Raw genomic sequence first — 24,774 nt, forward strand, 5'->3', positions numbered from 1 at the left:
AGTGGAAATGTGTGGGTGCTGTTGCTTTTGAGGAAGGCAGAGCCATGCGGCCACTGGGAGGCCATTAGTCAGAAGAACCGCCACTTGACCCATTGCAGGAGGCATCTCGGGGTTGAACTTGATGTCCCTTTGGGCCCCTTCCAACCCTACAATTCCATGATTCTGTTTTATGACCCAAAAGAGAGACACTGTCTCGGAGTGCCACCCACGAAGGAGGTGGTTTAATGCCTGCCTGCAGCTCTCAAGCACTGGGGAGCTGCCTTGTACCAAGCTAAAGGTAAAGGTAAAGGGACCCTTGACCATTAGGTCCAGTCGTGACTGACTCTGGGGTTGCACGCTCATCTCGCTTTATTGGCCGAGGGAGCCGACGTACAGCATGTGGCCAGCATGACTAAGTCGCTTCTGGCGAACCAGAGCAGCGCACGGAAACGCCATTTACCTTCCCACCAGAGCAGTACCTATTGATCTACTTGCACTTTGACGTGCTTTCGAACTGCTAGGTTGGCAGGAGCAGGGACCGAGCAACGGGAGCTCACCCCATCATGGGGATTTGAACCACCGACCTCCTGATGGGCAAGCCAAAGAGGCTCAGTGGTTGAGACCACATCGCCACCCACGTTCCCTGTACCAAGCTAGCCTGGTGCTTTTGGCTACAACCCCCACCAGTTGACCTCAGCGGATGTTTCAGATTTCAGGAGTTGTGTGTGGAAGGCAGCAGGTTGCAAAGGCTGGTCTAGCTGAGCTGGCATAGCGGCCTGGGGCCTTAGGCAGAGAGGAGTCCTTTTGCTGCCCCCCCCCCCCCGAGATCCTGAGACTGGGCTTGGGACCTTCTGCAGGCAACCACTGAGCTGCACCCTTTACCCTCTCAAGGGTGCCACCCTTGGAAGCACAGGAAGATGCCCGGGATTGCCTGCTGTGACTGGCTGTGGCTTTCTGGGTCTCAGGCAGAGAAAGGCCTTTTGCATTGCCTGCTCCCTGACCCTTGTGAAACTGGAGGGGCCAGGAATATATGTCTGCAACACACACTCTCTCTTCTGCTGAGCCGCAACCCTTCCCCAAAGCGCTCGGCCATCGAAGGGGGTTTGCAGCGTGAGTTTAGAATAATGCGAGGCCATAAAAGGCAAACTCCAAAGCTCTAATTGTTTCAGCAGCAGTGCCATAGGGCAGCTACACTTCTGCCTTTCTCCAGCCACCTTCATGAGCAGATGACCTTTGCTATTGACGTCACTGAGTTTTTAAAATTGGCATTCCACCTTTCTTCCCATCACGAATCCATAGCAGCGCCCATGTGGCTCCCAAGGGGTCCTTCCCTTCAGGCGTTGACCAGACCTGGAGAGGTGGTGGCCTCATCCTGTGCCTTCGGTCAGGGCTTGGGGGGGGTGGAGTTTCCCACAGAGCTGGGGCAGTGACGGAGAGGGTGCTGCTCCTGATCTCTGACCGTCCTCACTCACATGAGAGGAGGGCTCTTAAGAAGGACCTGAGAAGGACCGAGCTGTGCACAAGTGAGACTCCGTTCAGGAACTGGCAGTGGGTGCTGTCCTTGGTGATGAAACTGACATTGGAGCAGGGGGTGCCGAAAGGGTGCGTCAGCAAGGGAGGAGGTTCTTTGGGGAGCAGGAGCCTTTCTTCCTGCCTGTCGGAATTAAGTTTGGGAAGTGTTGTGCCAATGGGCAAGGGCCGGAGCCCATTGGTAGAACACATGCCCACGTTCAGTCCTTGGCACTTCCAGGTAGGTCTCTGGCGGTGGAGGCAAAGAGACAGAATCCTTCCTCATGACCTCCTGGGAGCTGCTGGGCTGACCAAACTTGGCTAATAATAATAATAATAATAATAATAATAATAATAATAGTAATTTATTTATACCCCACCCATCTGGCTGGGTTTCCTTAGCCACTCTGGGTGGCTCCCAACAGAAGAAGAAGAAAAAGAAGAAGAGATAAAACATGAAACATTAAAAACTTCCCTATAGAGGGCTGCCTTCAGATGTCTTCTAAAAGTCTGGTAGTTTTTCTTCTCTTTGACATCTGGTGGGAGGGTGTTCCACAGGGCAGGTGCCACTACCAAGAAGGCCCTCTGCCTGGTTTCCTGTAATCTCACTTCTCACAGGGAGGGAACCGCCAGAAGGCCCTCGGCGCTGGACCTCAGTGTCCGGGCTGAACGATGGGGGTGGAGATGCTCCTTCAGGTTTGCTTTTGCCGGCATTTAATTTCTCCAATGGTCAGTCCTTGTGGAATGACATTCCCTGAGCTTGCTTTGCCTCCTGGTTCCCCCCGCCTTGTCCTGTCCCTCTCCAAACTGGAGGTTGAGGTGAGCGGCGAGAAGTTTAATAATCCCTGACAATCCATGGGGCTTTTGGCACACAGGTTTCTTTCTGGATAGGTGGTAATGTAACCAGCCTTAAGGTGGACTTCCTATACCCCCCAGATAGAGGCATTTCTGGAGGACTTGTTTTGTGACCCCTCTGCCTCCCTCCTGACTGCCACCACAGCTTCTCACCTCCTCTTTCTCCCCACCACTCAGCCTAGTACATGTCCCCAGAAATGCATCCATGTTTCAGCTGACCTGTGTGCTTCTGTTAATATCGCCTTAGGTGCCCGGTGCCCAGGATCTGGTGGACTTCTCCCCCGTCTACCGCTGTCTGCACATCTATTCAGTATTGGTAAGTGATCTGCCATCTCTCCTCCACCTGTTATAGGAAAAATGTCAAAAGGTGGTCTGGAATCTTTGAGATTACCAGCCCCCTCTCTCTTGTAGATTTTTTGGGTGCATAAAACATTACTTTTTTTCCTGACAAAGGGTGATTTGGAAGGTATGGGGGGGGGTTGCTGCATTTTTAGTTTTAGTTTTGGTAAAGCCAAATCACCTTTGGGTCGCTCTGTTTCTGGGATCGCATAAGAACAGAAATTCTCCAGGAATTTTTGTAATCCTCTTTTAAATCCATCCAGGTTGGTGGCCGCCACTGCCTCCTGTGGGAGCCAGTTCCATAGATTAACTATGATCTGTATGGGGGGGGGAAAGGGTCTTTTCTTTTTTGGTCTGTCCTGAATCTTCGAACGTTCAGCTTGGTTGGATGTTCATGAGTTCTACTGCTATCTCTGCCCACTCTCTCCATGCCACATATCATTTTGTACACTCTTATCATGTCTCCTCTGACGTGACTTTTTATCATGGATATAGAATTACAGATTTAGAAGGCACCATGAGGATCATCTAGTCCAACTGCCTGCAATGCAGAATCTTTTCAACGAATGTGGGGTTCGAACCCACAACCTTGGGAGTCTCATCTTCTACTGGTTGAGCTATCTCTTGGGACCTTAGTTTAGAGAAACGTCCCAAATGCTATAACCTTTCCTCATAGGGGAGGTTCTCCACCCCACTGACCATTTTGGTTCCCCTTTTCTGAACCTTTTCCAAGTCCTCGTGAAGAGATGCAGCCAGAACTAGACACAGAATTCCAAATGCAGCCGCACCATAGATTTGCAGAGCAATGTTATTGCTCTCCTGGGCCCCTGCACTCTCAGTCCCTAGTTCTCCAACTCCCCCATTCAAATTTTCATATTTTTTTCAATTCCATCCCAAGATGTCTTCTGATCCACACCCTCCACAACTCTTATCCCCTCCACTCCTCACAATCCAGTCTAAAAGCTGTTCTGCCACCTTTGGGATTTTAAGTGCCAACGGTCTGGTTCTCTCTTGGTTCAGGTGGAGCCCGTCCATTATGCGCAGGCCTTGCTTGCCCCAGAAACAAATCCAGACCCCTCCCCTCCCTTCCTGACGCCATCGTCTTATCCATGCATTGAGACTCCACACCTGCCCCTGTCTGCTGGCTCTGCACACAGACCCCGTGGCATTTCAGAGAAAGCTACCTTGGAGCACCCGGCTTTCAGGATCCTTTTTTTTTTAAAAAAAAGATGTTTATTAAAATTTCAACATGTTACAAAAATAAGAGAAAAAATAAAAAGAAGGAAAAAAATACAAAATAAAAGCAATTAAAAACAAACCAGTCTTTCCATATCTTATCTTTCATTTGCTTGTTTCCCTGACCTCCTCACACCTCCCTCTCTTGTATTCCAGTTCAGTTAGTTAATTCAGCAAATCCTTTCCCTCTTTGGTTTTATCTTAATCTTTTATCTTAATATATTGTAGCTTTAGATTATCACCTGTTAACAATCCATTTTTACATATTCCTTTATAACATTGCTGCTAAAAAACCACTTAACTTCAATCCAACATCATTCTAACATTCATTAATTTTGCAATATTTTTGTAAGTACCGGCTTTCAGGATCCTACCCGGCAACCTCAGTCTGGCTTCCAGGAACTCTAGAGTACATTTCCCCATGTCCTTGGTACCAGTGTGCACCAGGACCACTGTCTTCTGCACAGCAGTATCTACCAGGCTATCTAAGCAACGAGCGACACCCACAGTCTTCCTGCCAGGCAGCAGATTCACCCTGCAGCCTGAGTGCCCATCACACACCCAACTATCTTATCCGCCTTAAAAATCACCCACTGCCGGGACCCCTCCAAGTATCCTCTTCACGAGAGCATGTCTGCTTGTCCTCAGGGTCCCATCCGAGGGATTGCCCCCCTCTTCCTCAGAGTCATGCTTCTAGGAGAAGTAGCCATTGCCTTTTTGCCTCCTGTCATAAAGTCCCTGCTGTGTTATGGCAAACATGCTGATTACCATCCTGCATTCCTGCCGGGAGGCAGACATGGCTGTGTCTGACACATTCTTCAAAGGCAGGTCTGACTCATCCAGCATAATTTAGGCCAAACAACCTCTCAAGACCCATTGAAACTTTTACGGCAAGACAGTAGAGTCGCTCTGGAGTTTTAAAGCCTCTTCTTGTGAGGAAGAAGGGGGGGGGGGGTTGGAACTCGGGCTCAAGTCGGTTGCTGTTGTGCCCCATCCCCAAGCAGTAGCAATCGTAACAGGGAAATGACCAAAATTGTACAGGGGCTAAATGTTAACGTTCGATAGAGTCTTTCTGTATAAGGGATGGGGATCTGGGTGGATTCTCCTTCACCAGGTGGCACCTGAAGACCCTTCACTGGCCAGAGGGATCCCCCAGGATGCTGTGCCTGTTCAGGAATGACACTCGTGGGCCATGGCTTTCCCCCCTGGGGTATTGTGCTTCTGTCAAGATTGTGGTGTGGTGCATTTTTCCTTCAGGGTGCTAATGTTGCTGCTCCCAGGGACTTTTCTGACTTTCTGCTCGTGGGCTCCTCTTTTAATCCTGTGAAAGGTAAAGGTAAAGGACCCCTGGACGGTTAAGGCCAGTCAAAGGTGACTATGGGGTTGCGGCTCTCACCTCGCTTTCAGGCTGAGGTAGCCGGCGTTTGTCCACAGACAGCTCTCCGGGTCATGTGACCAGCAGGACTAAACTGCTTCTGGGGCAACGGGACACCGTGATGGAAACCAGAGCGCATGGAAATGCCGTTTACCTTCCCGTCACAGCAGTACCTATTTATCTACTTGCACTGGCATGTTTTTGAACTGCTAGGTTGTCAGGAGCTGGGACAGAGCAATGGGAGCTAACTCTGCCACAGGGATTCGAACCGCCAACTTTCTGATCTGCAAGTCCAAGAGGCTCAGTGGTTTAGACCACAGTAAGACTGTGTCACTCTTGCGGTTTGAGCAGGTGAAGGTGTGTCTCGCAGGTGCCAAAGTCCCTGAGCATCTCTGTTAATGTCCTGAAGCCTTAAGCCCTGGGCCAGAGGTGGAACTCTGAGCTGAATCCAAGTTCCTCTTCGTTCCTTCCATGTGATCTCAAAGTGCGCGGTCTAGGAGCTTGCCCTCCGTGGAATACAGGACCACAGAGGTTTTTCTGCATGTGTTTCTAGAGACCGGCTAACGGGTGCATCTCCCTGTTTGGGGGTGCTCCCTTGGGACACAGCCTCTAAAGAATGGGTGTCAAGAATGCACAAATCTGCTTTCAGCCAAAAGGCAGAGAACCAAAGGGGTCCTTCCCCACGGCGTGTGTCGCACAGCAATTGAGCCTGGCCTGAGAATGACCTGGGAGGGCAGCTGTCCACTTCCCTTGACCTGTGGCTCATTCCTGAACAGCTTTCGAGGCCGTGCTCTCGGAGTGTGCGGTCTCAGCGGCCAGGCAGGCACCAGAGAAAATGTTCACATCGTCTCCGGCCGGAAGGATCATAACGTAACAGTTCTAAGAAATGCAAATATTTGTCATTTACAATAGCGTTATCTAAGTGCTTAGCCTGCAGTTGAAAAGGCCCACTTTGAATAAATACTGCGATATTTATTATTTTTAGTGAACCCGACCTTCCTGTCACCTCACTTTTATGGCTGAGCAGCTTGTAAGTTCCCAAAGGATTATTTGAAAAAGAAAAAAACCCTGCTTCTATCTGCCAGTCCTCCTTATCAGCAGGGTAGGAGTTCACGTATTGTAACACAAGGTCAGCGCTCGGTCATGGTCTTGGAGGCAGGGCCAGGCACCTGTAAATCCTTCTTCCTTCACCAGCGGAGGCAACGTACAATATCAAACAGGCATGGAGACTTTCCAGGAAGTGCTGAACTTTGGCAGGAAGGGCAGGCGGCGGGGGGGGGGGGGCAGAAGCAAACCAGGGTCAGGCTGTGGTGAACAGAGAGTGGACTCTCACATGACTGGGGACAGCAGACTCCAGCAAGGACTCTCGCTTTCTCTTCTGGGCGGCGCAGAATCTTTGCTCAGGATCTTCTCCGTCATTTTGTTGTTTAGTCGTGTCCGCCTCTTCGTGACCCCCTGGACCAGAGCACGCCAGGCCCTCCTGTCTTCCACTGCCTCCCGCAGTTTGGTCAGACTCATGCTGGTAGCTTCGAGAACACTGTCCCACCATCTCATCCTCTGTCGTCCCCTTCTCCTTGTGCCCTCCATCTTCCCCAACATCAGGGTCTTTTCTAGGGAGTCTTCTCTTCTCATGAGGTGGCCACAGTCTTGGCGCCTCAGCTTCAGGATCTGTCCTTCCAGTGAGCACTCAGGGTCATAGGGAATCAAATCAGCTAATGTGCCTTATCAATACCTACAAGCTGAGTGAGCGGCAGGGTGCTGGGCACCCCCAGCCAAGAACTCGCTCGCAGCAGCTTCCACGATGCTCCAGTTATACACGTGCACACAGGCTTCTAGCCTCCAGGCAGCTGTCCACAGCTCTATCCTCTGTGGGGCAGTTGCAGCTTATGAACCCTCATCTGATGGGGCACACACGCACAACCTGAGGCTCCTCCTCTCGGAAAGCCATTTTTGCTCTTCAGGCCCCTCCTGGTTCTGGAAGATGGTGGGGTGGGGAATGGTGGAGGGTCTGCTGGGCCATCCCTCACCTGAGCAGTCTCTTCTTCCTCTGCCGCTTCTTGCATGCCTGCCTCCATCTTGGACTGCCCTGACCCTTCCTCCTGCCCCTGCCCTGGCTCCTATCTTGCGGGTGGTGCCAAACACCATAAATGGTTGCCCCCACCCCCGGACTGCTCCTCTGGTCCCCTGCCTCTACCACACACTTTTCAGGGTCCCTCTGGTCCGCAGCAGCAGGCAACTTTTGTCTCTTGTGAGCCTCAGAGCAGGGGGTTCCTTGCTCTGACCAAATGGGTGGCATGAGGATGCCCGTGTCGAAGCCGGAGGATCAGACATCCTCATGTTTTTGTAAGTTATGGGCTATGGATGGCTCCTAGCCAGGATGGCTCTGCTTTGCCTCCACTGTTGGAGGCAGAAATGCTTCTGAATCTCAGTTGCTGGAGACCACAGGAGGGGAGAGTCCTGCTCTTGCCGGTTTCTCATTGAGGCATCTGCTGGGCCCCTGTGAGAACAGGATGCTGGACTAGACGGGCCACGGGCCTGATCCAACAGGTTCTTCTTGCGTTCTTCAGTGGCAATCTGTTGGTTTGGGTTAAACATGTAGGTACCATTTGGGGAATGGTAGTGTGGTGCATAGGGACGCGGGTGGCGCTGTGGGTAAAACCTCAGCGCCTAGGACTTGCCGATCGCATGGTCAGCGGTTCGAATCCCCGCGGCGGCGTGCGCTCCCGTCGTTCGGTCCCAGCGCCTGCCAACCTAGCAGTTCGAAAGCACTCCCGGGTGCAAGCAGATAAATAGGGACCGCCTACCAGCGGGAAAGTAAATGGTGTTTCCGTGTGCGGCTCTGGCTCGCCAGATGCAGCTTGTCACGCTGGCCACGTGACCCGGAAGTGTCTGCGGACAGCGCTGGCTCCCGGCCTCTAGAGTGAGATGAGCGCACAACCCTAGAGTCTGGCAAGACTGGCCCGTACGGGCAGGGGTACCTTTACCTTTTTAGTGTGGTGCATGTGGGGTAGCCCTTGTGTGCAAGAGGGGTTAATCCCTCCCCCCCCCCAGTATTGTAGGGGTACCATGGAACAGGAAGGCAGCAGCACTGCATGATGATGCCAAAGGCACGCGATGAAACTGCCCCACATGTACCCATGGGATTGATGGAGGGTGCCTTGCGTGTGAAAGAGGGCAGCCAGTTCATGATCAGCACCTTCCTTCCACCCTCCGCCTGTTCCTATGATAGACCTACCTGGAGGGTCTTACCAGGCATGCCTCTGCTCAAACATCCCCTCAAGACCCCTTCTCTGTCTGTCTGTCCGTCCATCCATTCCTTTTGTGGGGGCCCAGCCCACTCTATTCCTTCCTGCATTTCTAAGGTTGGGCCCCATCGAACTCTGCAATTCAGTGGTTCTATGGACATTGTGGCTGTTTACAGCTATGTCCCGGGAGTGGCAAAACTAGAAAGCAGAGCTTCTCCTCCGTACGTTCTCCTCCTTCTCCGTCTCCATCTGTCTCTCTCCACCCCCCTCCTTCATCTCAGGCGCCCCATCAGCCTGCCCTGGCCTGTCTCTGAGCCTCCTGTCCTGACTTGGCTGACCTAGCGGTGCCTGGTGGAGTTAGATAGCTGTAAACATGGGGCTGAGATCATAGGGAACGGCCGAAGGGAGATGCTTTGTGCGCTGCATTGATAAGGGCACAGGAAAAGCCATTAGAATGAACAAGTGTCAGTGACCTGCGATAACCGCTTTGGGTTGGGGGCTAATGGAATCTGGGGAGCAGCCGCCGCCAGGGCTTTATTTCTCTCTCCCGCTTCCCCCCCCCCCCACTGCCCCCAGTTTGCCCCTGCCCTGTGGCTCACAAAACCCGGTGGCTTGGTTTTTCACAGGGGCGTGACATCGCTCCCATTGCAGACAGCGGCAATTCCTCCTTGCAGACTGGTTCACAAGCAGCCTGTGAGTCTCCCGAGACTGAACAGGGAGAGCAGGCAGAAGGGAAAAGGGAAAAGAGCTCGGCGGTTCCTGAAGCTGCTGTCCAAACACCAGCAGCCCCTTGGCACAGTCAGGGAAAGAGTTTGAAAATAACGATTTGAGTTGACCTGAACAGGTTTCTCACCCTGCCCTAGCGAGGCTCCTGCCAGAGGCAGATTTAGGGCCGTGCGGCTGGTTCCCCCACCCAGGGCGCAGGGGCAAGGGCAGCCTTCCAGCCTCCTTCCCAAAGCCATTAGTGCTTGCCCACCTTTGGGGGGGGGGGGCTGGAGGGCTCCAGAGCCTTGCACCTCCTTCCCAAAGCCCAGGGCCTCTCTTACCTGGCTTTGGGAAGGCACCACAAGGCCTGGATTGTGTGTCAAATAATAATAATAATAATAATAATAATAATAATAATAATAATAATAATAATTTATTATTTATACCCCGCCCATCTGGCTGGGTTTCCCCAGCCACTCTGGGCAGCTTCCAGCAGAACACTAAGATACAATAACCTATTAAACATTAAAAGCTTCCCTAAACAAGGCTGCCTTCAGATGTCTTCTAAAAGTCCGATAGTTGTTCTTCTCTTTGACATCTGGTGGGAGGGCGTTCCACAAGTGGGTGCCACCACTGAGAAGGCCCTCTGCCTGGTTCCCTGTAACTTGGCTTCTCGCAGGGAGGGAACCGCCAGAAGGCCCTCGGCGCTGGACCTCAGTGTCTGGGCAGAACAATGGGGGTGGAGATGCTCCTTCAGGTCTACTGGGCCGAGGCTGTTTAGGGCTTTCAAGGTCAGCACCAACACTTTGAATTGTGCTCGGAAACGTACTGGGAGCCAATGTCGGTCTATCAGGACCGGTGTTATATGGTCTCGGCGGCCGCTCCCAGTCACCAGTCTAGCTGACACATTCTGGATTAGTTGTAGTTTCTGGGTCACCTTCAAAGGTAGCCCCACGTAGAGCGTATTGCAGTAGTCCAAGCGAGAGATAAATAGAGCATGCACCACTCTGGCGAGACAGTCTGCAGGCAGGGAGGGTCTCAAATGTTGGCCTTGCATACAGCACTCTGTTTCCAAGGCCCACTCCTGGTGGGATATTGGTCGGCGGAAGGGAGCAGAAGGAGCAAATCCCAAGAGGTTAGAGAGGATGTCCTGGGTGAGGGAGTGGCCAGAGAATGACTTGATACTCTAATGAAGGCTTCAAATACAAAAGAAACAGGTGTGGGATTGGCCAGGCTGGGCGGGGCAAGAGGAAGAAGGAACCAATGAGAAGGGCTGTCCCATCTGAGACCCTGGGGGAGCAACTGCCCCTCAGGCTGGACAGCCATGAGTTGGATGGGTCAGTGCTCTGACTTGAGAAAAGACAAGTTCATGTGGCTTCACCAGAACCCATCCCAGGCCTCTTCCTCTCAGTTACCGTATTTTTTGCTCTATAAGACTCACTTTTTCCCTCCTAAAAAGTAAGGGGAAATGTGTGTGCGTCTTATGGAGCGAATGCAGGCTGTGCAGCTATCCCAGGAGCCAGAACAGCAAGAGGGATTGCTGCTTTCAGAATATTTTTTTTCTTGTTTTCGTCCTCCAAAAACTAGGTGCGTCTTGTGGTCTGGTGCGTCTTATAGAGCGAAAAATACGGTAATTCACTGGTTCTCAGCCCTTTCTGTGTCCTGCGCTTCTCCTTCCTGGGGGTTCATTTCTTGCCTGCTTTGGGGGCTGTGCATTGCTGCTCTTCTGCAACCAGCTTTCCTGGGTCTCAGTGATTCGAACAGTTGCTGGTGGTTTTATCTGTGGATTGCCATTCTTCCTCCAGGATGCACCCGTGTCTCTTTAAATACAGAGAAATGATTGGTATTCAGCACTCGTTTTCAAGGCTGTTCACAAGGCAGAGGGTGAGCAATGCTTGGGGCCTGATTCTGGCTCATGTGCCCTCTTCCGGGGCCCTTGATTTTGGATGTGCACATCCAGCTAACAGTGGACACATCGCATTTCCGTGTTCAGTTGTGCTGTCTGGATAGACAGCAGTTATATCTCGGCAGTGGGGAGAGAAGAGTCAACGGTGATTTCAGGTGTGGGGAACCCCTGGCCCTCCAGATGTCACTGAAGCACAACTCCCAGAACCCCTGGCTCTTGGCCATGCTTGCTGGGGCTGGCGGGAGTTGTAGTTCGACAACATCTGGAGGGGCCCCACCTGGCACAGAGCTTTCAGTGATTGTGCTTCTTACAGCCAACTCAAAGCAACTGAAAAATGCCTGACACTTTTGACTGCAGTCCCTCTCCTGATCTGATATGGGCCAGATATTAGCCGCATTTCGCAGCGTGCTCAGCAAAGTGCATTTGGCCGGGGTCTGGCCTTCCAGGAATCTGATAGCTGCAGCCCATTGGCCTGACTCATGTGAGCCTAGTCCCTCTGTGTTGAGGCTGGGATGGAGCTTGGCTGCTTTGGCCGCTGGCTTGGCCAAGCGCTTTGGAGGGAAGCCGTCACAGAGGTGAGGTCACTTGCCTGAAGATGTGCAAAAGTGGGGAAGATGAGGCCCAGCGCCCGCTGGGGAACCCCTGTCATTTTAGTTGCATGGCTTCTAAGACACACATGTTCCCCACTCCCGCCTGTGGATTTCCTTCCCTCTGTGTGACGAAAACCTAACTGACCTGGGCAAATCCCTTTTCTGGATCCTGACTTTGCAAGTTAGGGCACCATTCAGCACGTAGCCCCTTCTGCTTCAACCACTGAAGCAGGCGCTGGGGAGCAGGACCAACGCCTAGAATTAATGGATTGTGTGTTGCGCAGACTAAGTTGCTGTTCGTATCTCCAGAGATGGCGAGCAGAGGAAAGGCCACGCGGCAATGATGCCCACTGACTTTAGAATCTGTGGGCAGCAGCATGAGAAGGAGAGGAGTGCATTTGGGCCGGGGGCCACCCTCCGTGCCTTGCCTGGTGGACGTTCAATGAAGTTGCATGTTGGAAGATGGAGCAAAGACAAAACAAAGCCCTTCACACGGTGCAGAGTAAACTACGGAAGTTCCTCCCCAAAGAAACAGTGATGGCCACCAACCAGGATGGCTTGAAAAGAGGTTTAGACAAATTCATGGAGGGGAGGGTCAGCCATGGCCACTAGCAAGGAGGGGGCTACGCTGTGCCTTCACAATTGGGAGGCGGAGGTGCTTCTGAATCCCAGGAGGGGAGAGTTGCTCTTGCACTCGGGTCCTACCTGTGGGTGTCCCATAGGAGGCATCTGGTTGGCCGCTGTCAGAACAGGACCCAGTGGGCCACTGAGCATCTCTTGTCTTTTTGCGCTCTTCTCTCTGGCTGGAGGAGAGACCTTCTGGGCCCTGCTCCAGCTGCTGTCCTTTGAGGACGAGAATGTGCTTGGCTTTAAGGCTCTGGGGGCTTTGGGCCTCCCAGGGCACTTGAATTGGCATCTGTTCCTAGTCACTGGAGGAGCGTTAATGCAGAAGGAAAGGGCAGACAGGGCTGGCACCCCGCCTATCATCAGAAGAAAGGGGCCTTGTTCGCAGCCCCTCTTAAGAACAGCTTTCAAAATGTGGCCTTCTTATGAATTCAGTTGTCCTGGTAGGTTTGTGAAGGAAGATTAACCTCCCCGCCCCCCCATTTCCCTGCAGTGATTTGTAATTGAAGTGGGCACACAGCGGGTGTGTCGGGGTGTGTTTCTGTGGGACTCTCCTGATTTCTGTGACTTGGGGCGAAACAAATGACCTCCAGGAGTCAGGAAAACGCACCTCCTGCGTGAGCTCTTGGGCTTTGAGCCTTGAAGTTTGGGCTGCACAGGAAAAGGACAGCCTGCTTGCCATGTGAAATTGGAGTTGTCCTGCACATCGTTTGTATGTCATAATTATCTCTTAAATCATAAAATGTGTTCCTTGGGTCGCCAGAGGTTCTGGCAAGAGAACAAAAGTTCCCAGACTTCTCTCCCCCCCCCCCCTCCAGCGCATGTAATACCCTTGACTTAAATACCAGATTCATCTTGTCCGGGGGAAGATGATGTGGATACGAGGAAATGAATGTTCAGTAAACAGCCGACGTGGGGTCTAACCTCCTTGCAAACTCTGCACATACAAATCAGGATGAAGGCTCAATAAAAAGGTCACCTGGAAGTGACCTTAAAGCTCAGAAAATAGACTTTTATTGCAATGTCTAACACGCATTGCAACTAGTTGTCTTCAGAAGCAAGGAAATCTCCCACTGCCTTCTGCCAGGGCCCAGGAGGAACAGTTCACAGAGCCTGTGCTTTCTGTGCAGAGTGCAGGTAGTGCGCCTTTTGGTGTCTGTAATGCCTTCAGCTCCTCGCTTGTGCACTCCGGATCAGTGCCAAGGTGTGTGTTTACGAAGAGTGTGTGTGAAATGTGTGGTTGTTTTAACTTTTTAAAAAAACTTTTTAAAATGTGCAAATAATCCTCATATACATTAGAAAACTTTATCATATTGGGTTGTAGAATGCACTGTTTCTGTGTGTGGGCATGTTCCTTTCCCTTGGCTTCTCCATGGTCTTAGTGGCCTGCCTGTTTAAAATCCTGCCTCAAAGTCTGTGGAAAATGGCGATCAGTTAAAGCCACCCTTGGCAGAGCTAGCAGTGCTTTGGACTGCACAAGGACTGACCATCAAAGAGGGCTTTAAATTCATTTCATACATTAGGGAGGAGGGCGGGCACCTGTGAACAGGGGCTAGACCCATTACGAATGGTGTTCGGCTGCTTTGAAAGCCCAGGCCCTTTCAGCCTCCTCTTTGCTGGCTGCTCTCAAGCCCTCCGAGGAGAAGCTCCCCTGGGTCAGGCCTGGGGCTTGCCAAGACAAACCCAGGCTGCTCTAAGGGGCTGCTCCACTAGCGAAATGGGCAGTGGAGAAGGCTATTTGTCACAGAGGGGCAGAGAGGCCCAGACTGCTGGCCTCAAGCAGGGAAGGGCCTCTATACCAGGACTTAGAATCATAGAATTGTAGAGACTACCAGGGGTCATCCAGTCCAACCCCCAGCCAATGCAGAAGTCTCAGCTTGGTTTTTGGAGGCCAAGGGAGGTGTTTAAGGAAGCCGAAGGGCACAACTGCACAGTGGAGACCCAGAGATGCTGGCCAGAGCAGCCATCCATCTTGAGCTCCTTACTCCCTCTGTCCAGGCCAGGGCCTGTGGGGCTGGGTCATCTGCTCCAAAGTGGGGCCTTGAAAAAGGGAGCTTGAAGGGACAAGTGGGTTGGGGACTCTGGAGGGAGGGGCTGTCCTGGTGGGAGATGTGTGGGGAGGAGTCCAGGGAACAGGCAAAGTGGGAGAGGAACAGCAGCAGTCCAAAGGGGAGTGCAGAAGGGCACTTGAGTGGGACTGTTTTGCTTTCTTATATAAGAATATAAGAAGAGGCTACTGGATCAGGCCATTGACCCACATAGCCCACCATCCTGTCCTCACAGAGGCCAACTGGATGCCCCAATGGGAAATCTGCAAGCAGGATCCAAGCACAAGAGCCCTCTCCCTTCCAGGAACTGGAATTCAGAAGCATTGTTGCCTCCAACTCTGGAGGGCAGAGCAGAACCAAAGTGGCTGGTAAACCCATCGCTAGCCCTCTCCTCCATGAATTTGTCCAATCCTCTTCAAAGCCACCCCCGTTGGTGACCATCACTGCTCCTGTGGCAGGGAGTTCCATAGCTTATCCACGTGCTGTGCAAAGAAGGACATCAGAAAGAACTTTCTGATGGTAAGAGCTGCTTGACAGACTCCCTCAGGAGGTGGTCCTGGAGGTTTTTAAGCAGAGGTTGCATGGCCAGGATGCTTTAGTTCGGATTCCTGCATTGCTGTGGGTTGGAATAGATGACCCCTGGAGGTCCCTTCCAACTCTACAATTCTATGATTCAGTGCCTTCCTTTCTTCCCATGGCACTGATGCTCACCACAGTCTCCCCTCCATATCCATCTCCCTTCCAGCCATGGCATCAGGCGGCGCAGGGGACCCTTCTGCCCGGTACTGATGCCGGGATGGTGGCCGTTCCAGGATGTGGCCAGTAGGGGGCATCTCTTGACCACCCTTTTAGCCTTCCAGCTCTGGCCCTTGCGCAAGGCTAGGGCCAGCCTCTGCCCCGCTGTGCAAATGAGCCAGATGGCGAAGTGTGATATCCCGCTGACCCTCATTAGTGAGCCGTATGAAAAGGGCTCCCCTCTTCACATGCAAACATATTAAAGCAGCCCTTAGAGTTTCCCCCTATATAAAACTGTCTTCACTTCCCCTGGCCAGGCAGTTAAAAGGGGAACTCCAGCTGCAGCCAGACAGGGGAAATGAAAGGCTTTAAGGAACTTTCTCGCTGCTCTCTTACCCACAGAGAGGGAGGGAGAGGGAGATTTAAATGGAAAAGAGGCCTTTAGTTCCTTGGAGTCGGGTTGATTAGGAAAACATGGAGCTGCTGTTCCCAGTGGATGAGGCAGGAAAATCCCCCCATCTCCCACCCCTCCCCAGACTGCCTTTCTGGTGGCTGCAGGGCTGGGCAGAGCGGGGTCCGCAGCGAAGGGCTTCCACGTTTGGGGGCTGCCTTCATGGCGGAAGATACAGGGCAGAACCCAGTCCCTGAATGTCCTTTTGCAGCAAGGGAGTCCGAGGGACTGAGGCAGATAGTGGGGATGGAGAGAGATGAACTTCTAGGCCTAACAGACAAAACGACAACGTCCAAATCGCCATGTCTGTATGGCATCCATCCAGTAGCTCCCAAAGAACTCAAAAGTGAAATTGCAGATCTTCTTTCAAAAATATGTAGCTTGTCCCTCAAATCAGCCTTCCTGTCTGAGGACTGGAATGTAGCCAACGTAACAACAGTTTTAAAAAGGGATCCAGAGGGGATCTTGGAAATTGAAGGCCACTTAATTTAACATCCGTCTTGGGAAAACTGGTGGAAAGTATTGTTGAAGATAAAATAACCAAGTATATAGAAGAAGAAGCCTTGCTGAAGCAGAGCCAGCATGGCTTCTGCAAAGGCAAGTCCTGTCTCATGAATCTTTTAGAGTTCTTCAAGAGTGTCAACATGCATACGGATAGAGGCGAGTCGCTTGACCTACTGCACTTGGACTTTCAAAAAGCTTTTGACAAAGTACCTCTTCAAAGACTCCAAAGTTTGATAGTCAAGGGATAAGAGGAGAGGTCCTTTTGTGGATTAGTTAAGTTGCAGGAGACATCACCTTGCCAACAAAGGTCCATATAGTTAAAGCTATGGTTTTCCCAGTAGTGATGTATGGAAGTGAGAGCTGGACCATCAAGAAGGCTGATCGCCGAAGAATGGATGCTTTTGAATTCTGGTGCTGGAGGAGACTGCTCCCATGGACTGCAAGAAGATCAAACCTCTCCATTCCGAAGGAAATCAGCCCTGAGTGCTCACTGGAAGGACAGATCCTGAAGCTGAGGCTCCAATACTTTGGCCACCTCATGAGAAGAGAAGACTCCCTGGAAAAGACCCTGATGTTGGGAAAGATGGAGGGCGCAAAGAGAAGGGGATGACAGTGGACGAGATGGTGGGACAGTGTTCTCGAAGCTACCAACATGAGTTTGACCAAACTGCGGGAGGCAGTGGAAGACAGGAGTGCCTGGTGTGCTCTGGTCCAGGGGGTCACGAAGAGTCAGACACGGCTAAACAACTAAACAACAACAACAGTTGCAGGAAACAGAGAGTTGGAATAAATTGAAAGGGACAATTCTCCGAATGGAGAGCTGTAGAAAGCAGAGTCCACCAAAGAGGAGTATTGGGACCTGTGTTTTTTTAACTTGTTCATAAACGATCTAGAGTTAGGGATGAGCAGTGAGGTGGCAAAGTGGTAAAATATACAGCTCAATATAAGGAAGTGTAAACTGATGCATGTCAGAGCAAAAAAATATGAATTTCACATATACACTCATGGGGGCAGACTTGGTAGTAACTGACCAGGAATGAGATCTTGGAAGTCCATTTCCCTGGACCGCCTGCTGCAACCAGGCTTGGGGATGGTCAGCCTTGGATATACTCTGTGTTTCTATTAAGCGTTTGATGAGATTCCTGCATTGCAGAGGGTTGGACTAGATGGCCTTCAGAGTCCCTTCCATCTCCAGGATTCTAGGTCCAAGAGACTCAGGAGCTCAGATCTCTACTTGGCCATGTTCAAAACAGATTTGTCTCAGTTCTTCAGCTTTGGGGAGCAGCTGCTTTCTCTGGGCAGGAGGTAGTGGTGTTCAGGACCGGAGCTTGACCAGGTCTCTTCTTCTCAGGGCGCCCGAGATTCCTTTGAGAGCTACTACCGGAAGCAGAGGAGAAAGCAGGCCCGGCTGGTGCTGCAGCCCCCCTCCAACATGGTAGGTGGGGCTCCCTTGAATAGGTTTCAGGTTCAGAGCTGGGCTGGGGTTGAGGGTTTCTCCACCAAACCTCTGGATATCTGATTTTGCTCCCTTCTCTTTTCAGCACATTTTAATCTTGATCCATTTCTCTCCCCCTCTAGCATGAGACATTGGGTGGCTACCGGAAATACTTCAACCAGATTGTAGGGTAAGTATTGTTCTTTCTGTTCATCTGCTTAGATGCTGCAAATACCCTTCCTTTTAAAAAGGCATTTTCTGAGTCCTGCATGGAGGGGCTTGAAGCAAGAGAACCAAGGGCTTCCTAAATGAGTCTGAATGCCCCAAACCTTGCATGGTGCATGTGAGAGCAGAGAGATCTTGCACATTTTGCAGGCTGGGGAATAAAGGGATTTTGTGTACAGTGAATTGGGTCTTCAGCTGCCATGGGAAGTGGGGCTGTGGAACCTCTTTTTGGGGGGAGGTTTTCAAGAAAGTGTCTGTCAGGGACTCCTGGGGTTCAAGATGCCTCCTGCATGACTTCCCACATCCTGAATGATGAGAGCACAGAGGTTTCCCCGGTTCTTGGGATCTTTCTGCTGCCGTGCTGAGCATAGCTCCCTATATGCCAGAGAAGTGTGCATTCACCAGGCTTTCCCAGCTCATTGGTGGAAAAAGGGCTGCAGAGCAAATAATTATGGGAGATGTGAGCAAAGGAGCCAAGTGTGTGACTTGAGGGACACACACACACACACACACACACACTTGAGTCTGAAGCCCAGTTGCAAGTGCAATGCTAAGTAGAAGTACATATTTAGAGGAAATTGCCTGGAAAGATGGTCCTAAGAACATAAGGCGAGCCCTGCCGCTGGATCACGCCATCTAGCCCAGCATCCTGTTTTCACTGTGGTCAAGCAGATCTTTCTTCTTCTTCTTCTTCTTCCTCTTCTTCTTCTTCTTCTTCTTCTTCTTCTGCTTCTTTTGCTTCTGTTGCTTCTGTTGCTTCTGCTGTTGCGATCCCTCATAGCCGAGTAAGATTGCCTTCCATTAACACGGTTTTAACAATGAGTCCGTAAGTGGCTGTGGAGGCCAATTCTGGATCCACACATCCTTCCACAGTGGGGACATTGGTTTCCGGGCAGGGGTTGTTCATGGTGTGGATTTGCCAAGTGTACCTTCCTCTTAGGGACGCGGGTGGCACTGTGGGTAAAACCTCAGCGCCTAGGACTTGCCGATCGTCAGGTCGGCGGTTCGAATCCCCGCGACGGGGTGCGCTCCCATTGCTCGGTCCCAGTGCCTGCCAACCTAGCAGTTCGAAAGCATGTCAAAGTGCAAGTAGATAAATAGGGACCGCATACCAGCGGGAAGGTAAACGGCGTTCCGTGTGCTGTGCTGGCTCGCCAGATGCAGCTTGTCACGCTGGCCACGTGACCCGGAAGTGTCTGGGGACAGCGCTGGCCCCCGGCCTCTTAAGTGAGATGGGTGCACAACCCTAGAGTCGGACACAACTGACCCGTATGGGGAGGGGTACCTTTACCTTTACCTTCCTCTTAGCACGTTTCTCCCTTAGAATCATAGAATCATAGAGTTGGAAGAGACCACAAGGGCCATCGAGTCCAACCCCCTGCCAAGCAGAAAACATCATCAGAGCACTCCTGACATATGGTTGTCAAGCCTCTGCTTAAAGACCTCCAAAGAAGGAGACTCCACCACACTCCTTGGCAGCAAATTCCACTGTCGAACAGCTCTTACTGTCAGGAAGTTCTTACAGTAGAAATCTTCTTTCTTGTAGTTTGGATCCATTGCTCCGTGTCCGCTTCTCTGGAGCAGCAGAAAACAACCTTTCTCCCTCCTCTATGTGACATCCTTTTATATATTTGAACATGGCTATCATATCACCCCTTAACCTCCTCTTCTCCAGGCTAAACATGCCCAGCTCTCTGAGCCGTTCCTCAACTTGTGTCCTGAGTTTGAGTGTCTTCAAAGCCCTTGACACCTTTGGTAAAGGCTGTTCTCCAACTGGAGCACTCACAGGCCAGTGTTTCCCAGTTGTTGGTCTTTGTACTAAATTTTTCTAGATTTGCCTTGAGAGAGTCTTTAAACCTCTTTTGTTGACCACCAACATTACACTTTCCATTTATAAGTTCAGAATAGAGCAGTTGCTTTGGAAAACGATCATCCGGCATCCGCACAACATGACCAGTCCAACGAAGTTGATGTTGAAGAATCATTGCTTTGACACTGGGGATCTTTGCTTCAGGCAGATGCCCTAATGGGACCTGGGTGCAGAAACACTCTCCCCTTGGTGAATCCCATAGACTGGTGAATCCAGAGAAATCCCACCCCCAACACAGCATCACGGCTTGCAGCCAATGGTAGCCTTATTCTCCGAGAATTCTTTTGAACCCGCCTTAAGCTTTCCGGCTCTGTCTAACCCTAACCCTGGGAGTGAGTGGAGGAGACCCATGAACTCCCAACGGTGCACCCGACCTAGAGCTCTGGACCAAGGCTGCTGATGGGGCTTCCCCACGACTTGTAGGCTTACCAGATGGATTTGCAGGAGCCCACCCAGCTTGCGGATTCTGTCGAATTCCATGCGGACTCAAGGACACCTGAGCTCGGCTCCTTACAGCCTCCCCTTCTTTTCCCTTCTGGCAGCTTCTTCGTCATTGAGGACCATGTCCTGCACACAAGCCAGGGCTTGGTGGACAGAGTCTACATCGATGAGCTCTGGGAGATGGCGCTGTCAAAGACGATCGCCGCTCTCCGGACGCATTCCGTGAGTATCAGTCCTTTGGTCTGAAGTAGTTGTAGGTGGGCAGGCGGCCTTGGTCCTTGGAAAACACCATTGCAGAAGTTGGGTGGGTGGGGGGGTCTCTGGATTCGCTTCCAGTGGTACCCTCTCTGCAACGAAAGCCCTTCATTGTATTCCTCATTTTTTTAAGGCAGGGCCTTGGTTACTATTGTTTTTCCTAGCATCTGAAGTCTGGGGGGGGGGGGAGGCAAAGTTAAAAGAGAACGTTTCTTTTCCACACACCCTCCCAGTGTGCTCCCTGTTCTGACCCTTCCGGGAGAAAGGTGGGGTGGAACAGTAGCATGTCAATAAATAACCCTTTCCCCTCTCTTACAGTCCTACTGCTCTGACCCCAACCTGATTTTGGACTTGAAGAATCTTATTGTGCTTTTCGCTGATACGCTCCAGGTGTGTAGCTGCTCTTTGTTGCTCCTGCTGCCCCATAGGTCTGCCAGCTTTCTGTCATGTGCCCAGGGCCTCCTCAGCCAGCCTTCTGAGCCTGGGCCTCTTCTCTCTGCCCCCCAACCCTTGCCTTGCTCAAAGGGGGCTGCCCTACGATTTGCCACTTGCAGCAGTTGGTGACCCCCTGGTGGGCCTTACCTTACTCTCCCCATTGCTTGAGAGGCTGTAGCTTGCTGCCAAGGTTCCCCTGAGAGGTTTTCCTGCTCCTGCAAGACTTGCCTCTTCCCTTCGTGGTCTGAAATACCTTCCATGGTTTTCTGGGCTTCATATAGGAATGGGTTTCTTAGCTGTGATCCCTGCATTGCAGGGGATTGAACTCGATGACCTTTGGGGTCTCTTCCAACTTTACCATTCAAGGATTCTGTGAGGAGGGGCTGCCCAAAATGTTCTCTGCTGCAATTTCTTGTGCTCCACCCCAGAAGTGCAGCTTCCCCGGGGCCCTTCTCAAAGCCCCAAGAGCCCCCCAGAAGCCAAGGGGCAGAGCACCAAAGCTGCTTCCCACGTGACCCTCCAGGATGCAAAATGTGAACGTGCTGCAGTGCCCTTCTCTCCCCCTGGATCTGCCGCTCTGTGTAATGTGTGAAGTGGCCCTTTGTGCCTTCCGTGTGCTCGAATGTTTGTGTGTCTCTGCCCAGGGATACGGCTTCCCCGTCAACCACCTCTTTGACTTGCTGCTGGAAATCCGGGATCAGTACAGTGAGACTCTGCTGAAGAAGTGGGCAGGAGCCTTCAGGTGAGGCTAATTTCAGAAGCCCCCGGGGGCTGGTCTCAAGTGTTCGGGGGCAGAGACCTCGGAGATGCCGGCTGCCTCCTTTTCTCTTCCCCTGGCCAGATGCTTCTGTACCTGGGGGGGGGGGGGGGGCTGGGTTATGCCTGCTTCAGGGCTGGGTCTCACTAGACTCCAGAAAACACTCCAGGGAGGTTTTTGTGGGTTGGGGGAGGCTGCCTGCCAAGGGGCTGCTGCGCTGTGATTTGGCCCGATGGTGGCATCTGTTCCACACACTTGACTGTATGTTCTGCAGGAGAAGCAGGACAGTGCCCACCTGCCCCCAGTAGCTTTCCTGGGTCCTCAGTGGATCCTGGCGATGTTCTGTCTCCAGCGACCGAGTCACTCTACTGCTTCATTTCATTTCTTGCAAATGCTCCTGTGGTGGCTTCCTGGGAGGCCAAGGCCTTCCTCCTCCTACCCGAAGCAGAGCGAGGTCCATCCTTCTCACTGTCCTCCTTTATTGTCATTGCGGCATTTCACAGAAACATTTTGGATTCGGATAACTACAGTCCCATCCCGGTGGCCAATGAAGAGCAGTATCAGAAAATGGTCGGGCAGTTTCCCTTCCATGATCCGGAGCTGGAAAAGGTAAGTGGAGGGCAGGTAGGTGGGGGTCTGGGGTCCGGTGGGGTTATTATGTTGTTGTTGATTTTTTTGTATCTTTCTTTTGGAGCTAATGATTTATGTGGAAATTGTCCACTTTGGTTGTGTACTTCTGATGTTTAGCTTATTGCTTATGACTACTTTCGTTATGCGTGTAGTTACGTATTTTTTGTAGGTTTTGATCTGCCTTGAACATGGTTTTGAGGTTGGGAAGACGGCATGCAAATAAAATGATTTATTGATGGAGGTGGTGTGTCAGAGCTTCCCTTTGCTCCACCTTAGAGACTTTTCAAGAAAAAGCTGGGCAGGCATCTATCCTTTATTTTTAAAAATATTTTTTATTATGAATTTAAACAAAACATATTATCTTAAAACATGCTTAATTCCCTCCCCATTAAACAACCCCCCCTCGCCTCCCCCCCTGACTTCCCTCAGTTCCAGTCTCTGGTTTCTCCATCAATGCTATTCTCTGCATGTTACAAAATTGTATAAATCCGTAATTTATCTGGCTGGTTATTATCAATAAAAAGTTTGTGAGTGTTTATTCAAAGCCTGCCAAGGAGTCCAGTTCACTTTGTTGCTTCTTTAAATACCGTATTTTTTGCTCTATAAGACTCACTTTTTCCCTCCTAAAAAGTAAGGGGAAATATGTGTGCGTCTTATGGAACGAATGCAGGCTGCACAGCTATCCCAGAAGCCAGAACAGCAAGAGGGATTGCTGCTTTCATTGTGCAGCGATCCCTCTTGCTGTTCTGGCTTCTGAGATTTAGAATTTTTTTTTTCTTGTTTTCCTCCTCCAAAAACTAGGTGCGTCTTGTGGTCTGGTGCGTCTTATAGAGCGAAAAATACGGTACTTTGTAAAAGGTTCCCATTCCTCTTTGAAGTCACAGTTGTCCGTGTCCCGTAGTTTCTGTGTCGTCAGTTTTGCCAGTTCTGCATAGTCCATCAGGCACCTATCCTTTAAACTGAGAATGTTCTTCCTCAGGGAAGAGGGCAAGCTCCTTAGCTCAGAAGAACCTCTCCCCACAGAGACAAGAGGGAAAGGGCCTTGGGTGAAGACTGGGAAACTCTTGGTCAGACTTTAGAGAAATAAACTTTTCCCCTGGCAAACATGATCAGGTTGGTGCAGAGGAGTCTTCACCAACCAGATGCTTTAGACTGCGGCTTCCATAAGCTTGAGCTTGACATAGGAATGGCCTGCTGGATCAGGCCAAAGGCCCATCTAGTCCAACATCCTGTTCTTGCAGTGGCCAACCTGGTGCCCGTGTGAAACCTTCAGGACATGAGCCCAGGAGCAACTCTCCCTTCCTGTGGTTTCCAGCAGCTGGTTTTTGGAAGCATTCCCTGCCTCCTGCTGTGGAGTTGAGAGCAGAGCCATCCGTACTGGTAGCCCATCAATGGCCTTATCATCCATGAATTTGTCCAGTCCTCTTTTAAAGCCAGCCAAGTTGGTGGCCATTGCAAAAGAGCTGGATAGCACCAGGTTGTCCAAGGCTGATGGTGTAGAGATAGGCAGAGGAACGTCACGGAGGACCTGGGCATTGGTTCCTGGTGGCCACAGCTTTAAGGCTAGAATCAAACTGACTTCAAAGGAATTCTGTGCCCGGTGCCACCCACGTTGGTTGAGGTGCCAGTGGGGAGCTTGCTGGCATGCCTCTTTCAGCCTCCCTTTGCTTGTTCCTACGGGAGGCCTGGGCTGCTGAACAAAACATGCTTGGCTGCCCCAAATCATCGTTGTGTGGGGTCGATTCTAGGACTAGAAGGCCCAGTGAAAGAGAAGCCAGGCTGCTTTGTGTGGGGGAAAGGCTTTGTCCAAGAAGGGACTCCTGAAAGGGGAGACGGGGGGAGGGAGGGAGCAAAGGGGCTAAGGTCTTATCTGTGGAAATAATAATAATAATAATAATAATAATAATAATAATAATAATAATAATTGCACCTGCTGCTTTGCATGTGCCTTGACCCCATGATCTGCCTTGGGGCATCTCTCACTCTCCTCTCCCTTTTTCAGCAACCGTTCCCCAAGAAGTTCCCCTTTTCCGAGTTTGTGCCTAGAGTTTACAGCCAGATCAAGGAATTTATCTACGCTTGCCTGAAGTTCTCTGAAGACCTTCATCTAAGGTATGACAACCAGATGCTACTGACTCCTCTTGACTTGATAAAAACCAGCGCTTTCCCCCAGGACATTTTGGGGCATAAAACCATTTCTCCTTTGGACTGCCTTTCTGCTTGGGCACCCCCTCTTCCTCTCATCAGGTGGTGATGATGAGCGTTGTCTGTTGGGCCTGTTGTCATATAAAAAAATGCTGCCATATAATAGGATCTGCCAATAATATTAATCATCAACATATGTGTAATTTAGATGAAGAAGACAGGTACCCTTCAAAGTACCCTTCTCCACCCAGGCATCCTTCAGGTGGGTTGGACTGTATGGTTCCCATCAGCCACATCCAGAAAGGTGTATGATGGTGAAACAGGTGGGAGTTGTAGGCAAAAACATCTGGAGGGCAACAGCTTGAGGAAGGCTGTCTTAGCCAACGGTTTGTTGCATCAGCTTTCAAGGGAGGAGCTTCAACCCTGAACAAAACTAGGTGGCCCTTCCCTGTCCATATCAGAAGAAGAAGAGCTTCTGCA

The 24,774-nt window shown here is 51.2% G+C and overlaps 1 protein-coding gene across 3 annotated transcripts in view; it reads left to right on the top strand.

Annotated features, from left to right (window-relative positions):
* Nucleotides 1–24,774, top strand: part of EXOC6B (exocyst complex component 6B) — a 310,152-nt gene that overhangs the window by 103,600 nt on the left and 181,778 nt on the right. For all 3 annotated transcript variants that reach the window (XR_014501819.1, XR_014501820.1, XM_083398331.1), the window contains exons 8-15: nt 2,591–2,659; nt 17,453–17,536; nt 17,680–17,726; nt 20,174–20,294; nt 20,646–20,717; nt 21,407–21,504; nt 22,023–22,128; nt 24,152–24,261. Coding sequence is in view for 1 of the 3 variants with exons in the window: in XM_083398331.1 (XP_083254457.1) it covers nt 2,591–2,659; nt 17,453–17,536; nt 17,680–17,726; nt 20,174–20,294; nt 20,646–20,717; nt 21,407–21,504; nt 22,023–22,128; nt 24,152–24,261 (707 nt within the window). In the remaining 2 variants the exon portion in view is untranslated. The remainder of the gene's footprint in view (nt 1–2,590; nt 2,660–17,452; nt 17,537–17,679; nt 17,727–20,173; nt 20,295–20,645; nt 20,718–21,406; nt 21,505–22,022; nt 22,129–24,151; nt 24,262–24,774) is intronic.

This window comes from Podarcis tiliguerta (assembly GCF_965153285.1).
Source record: "Podarcis tiliguerta genome assembly, chromosome: 9".
Taxonomy (NCBI): Eukaryota; Metazoa; Chordata; class Lepidosauria; order Squamata; family Lacertidae; genus Podarcis; species Podarcis tiliguerta.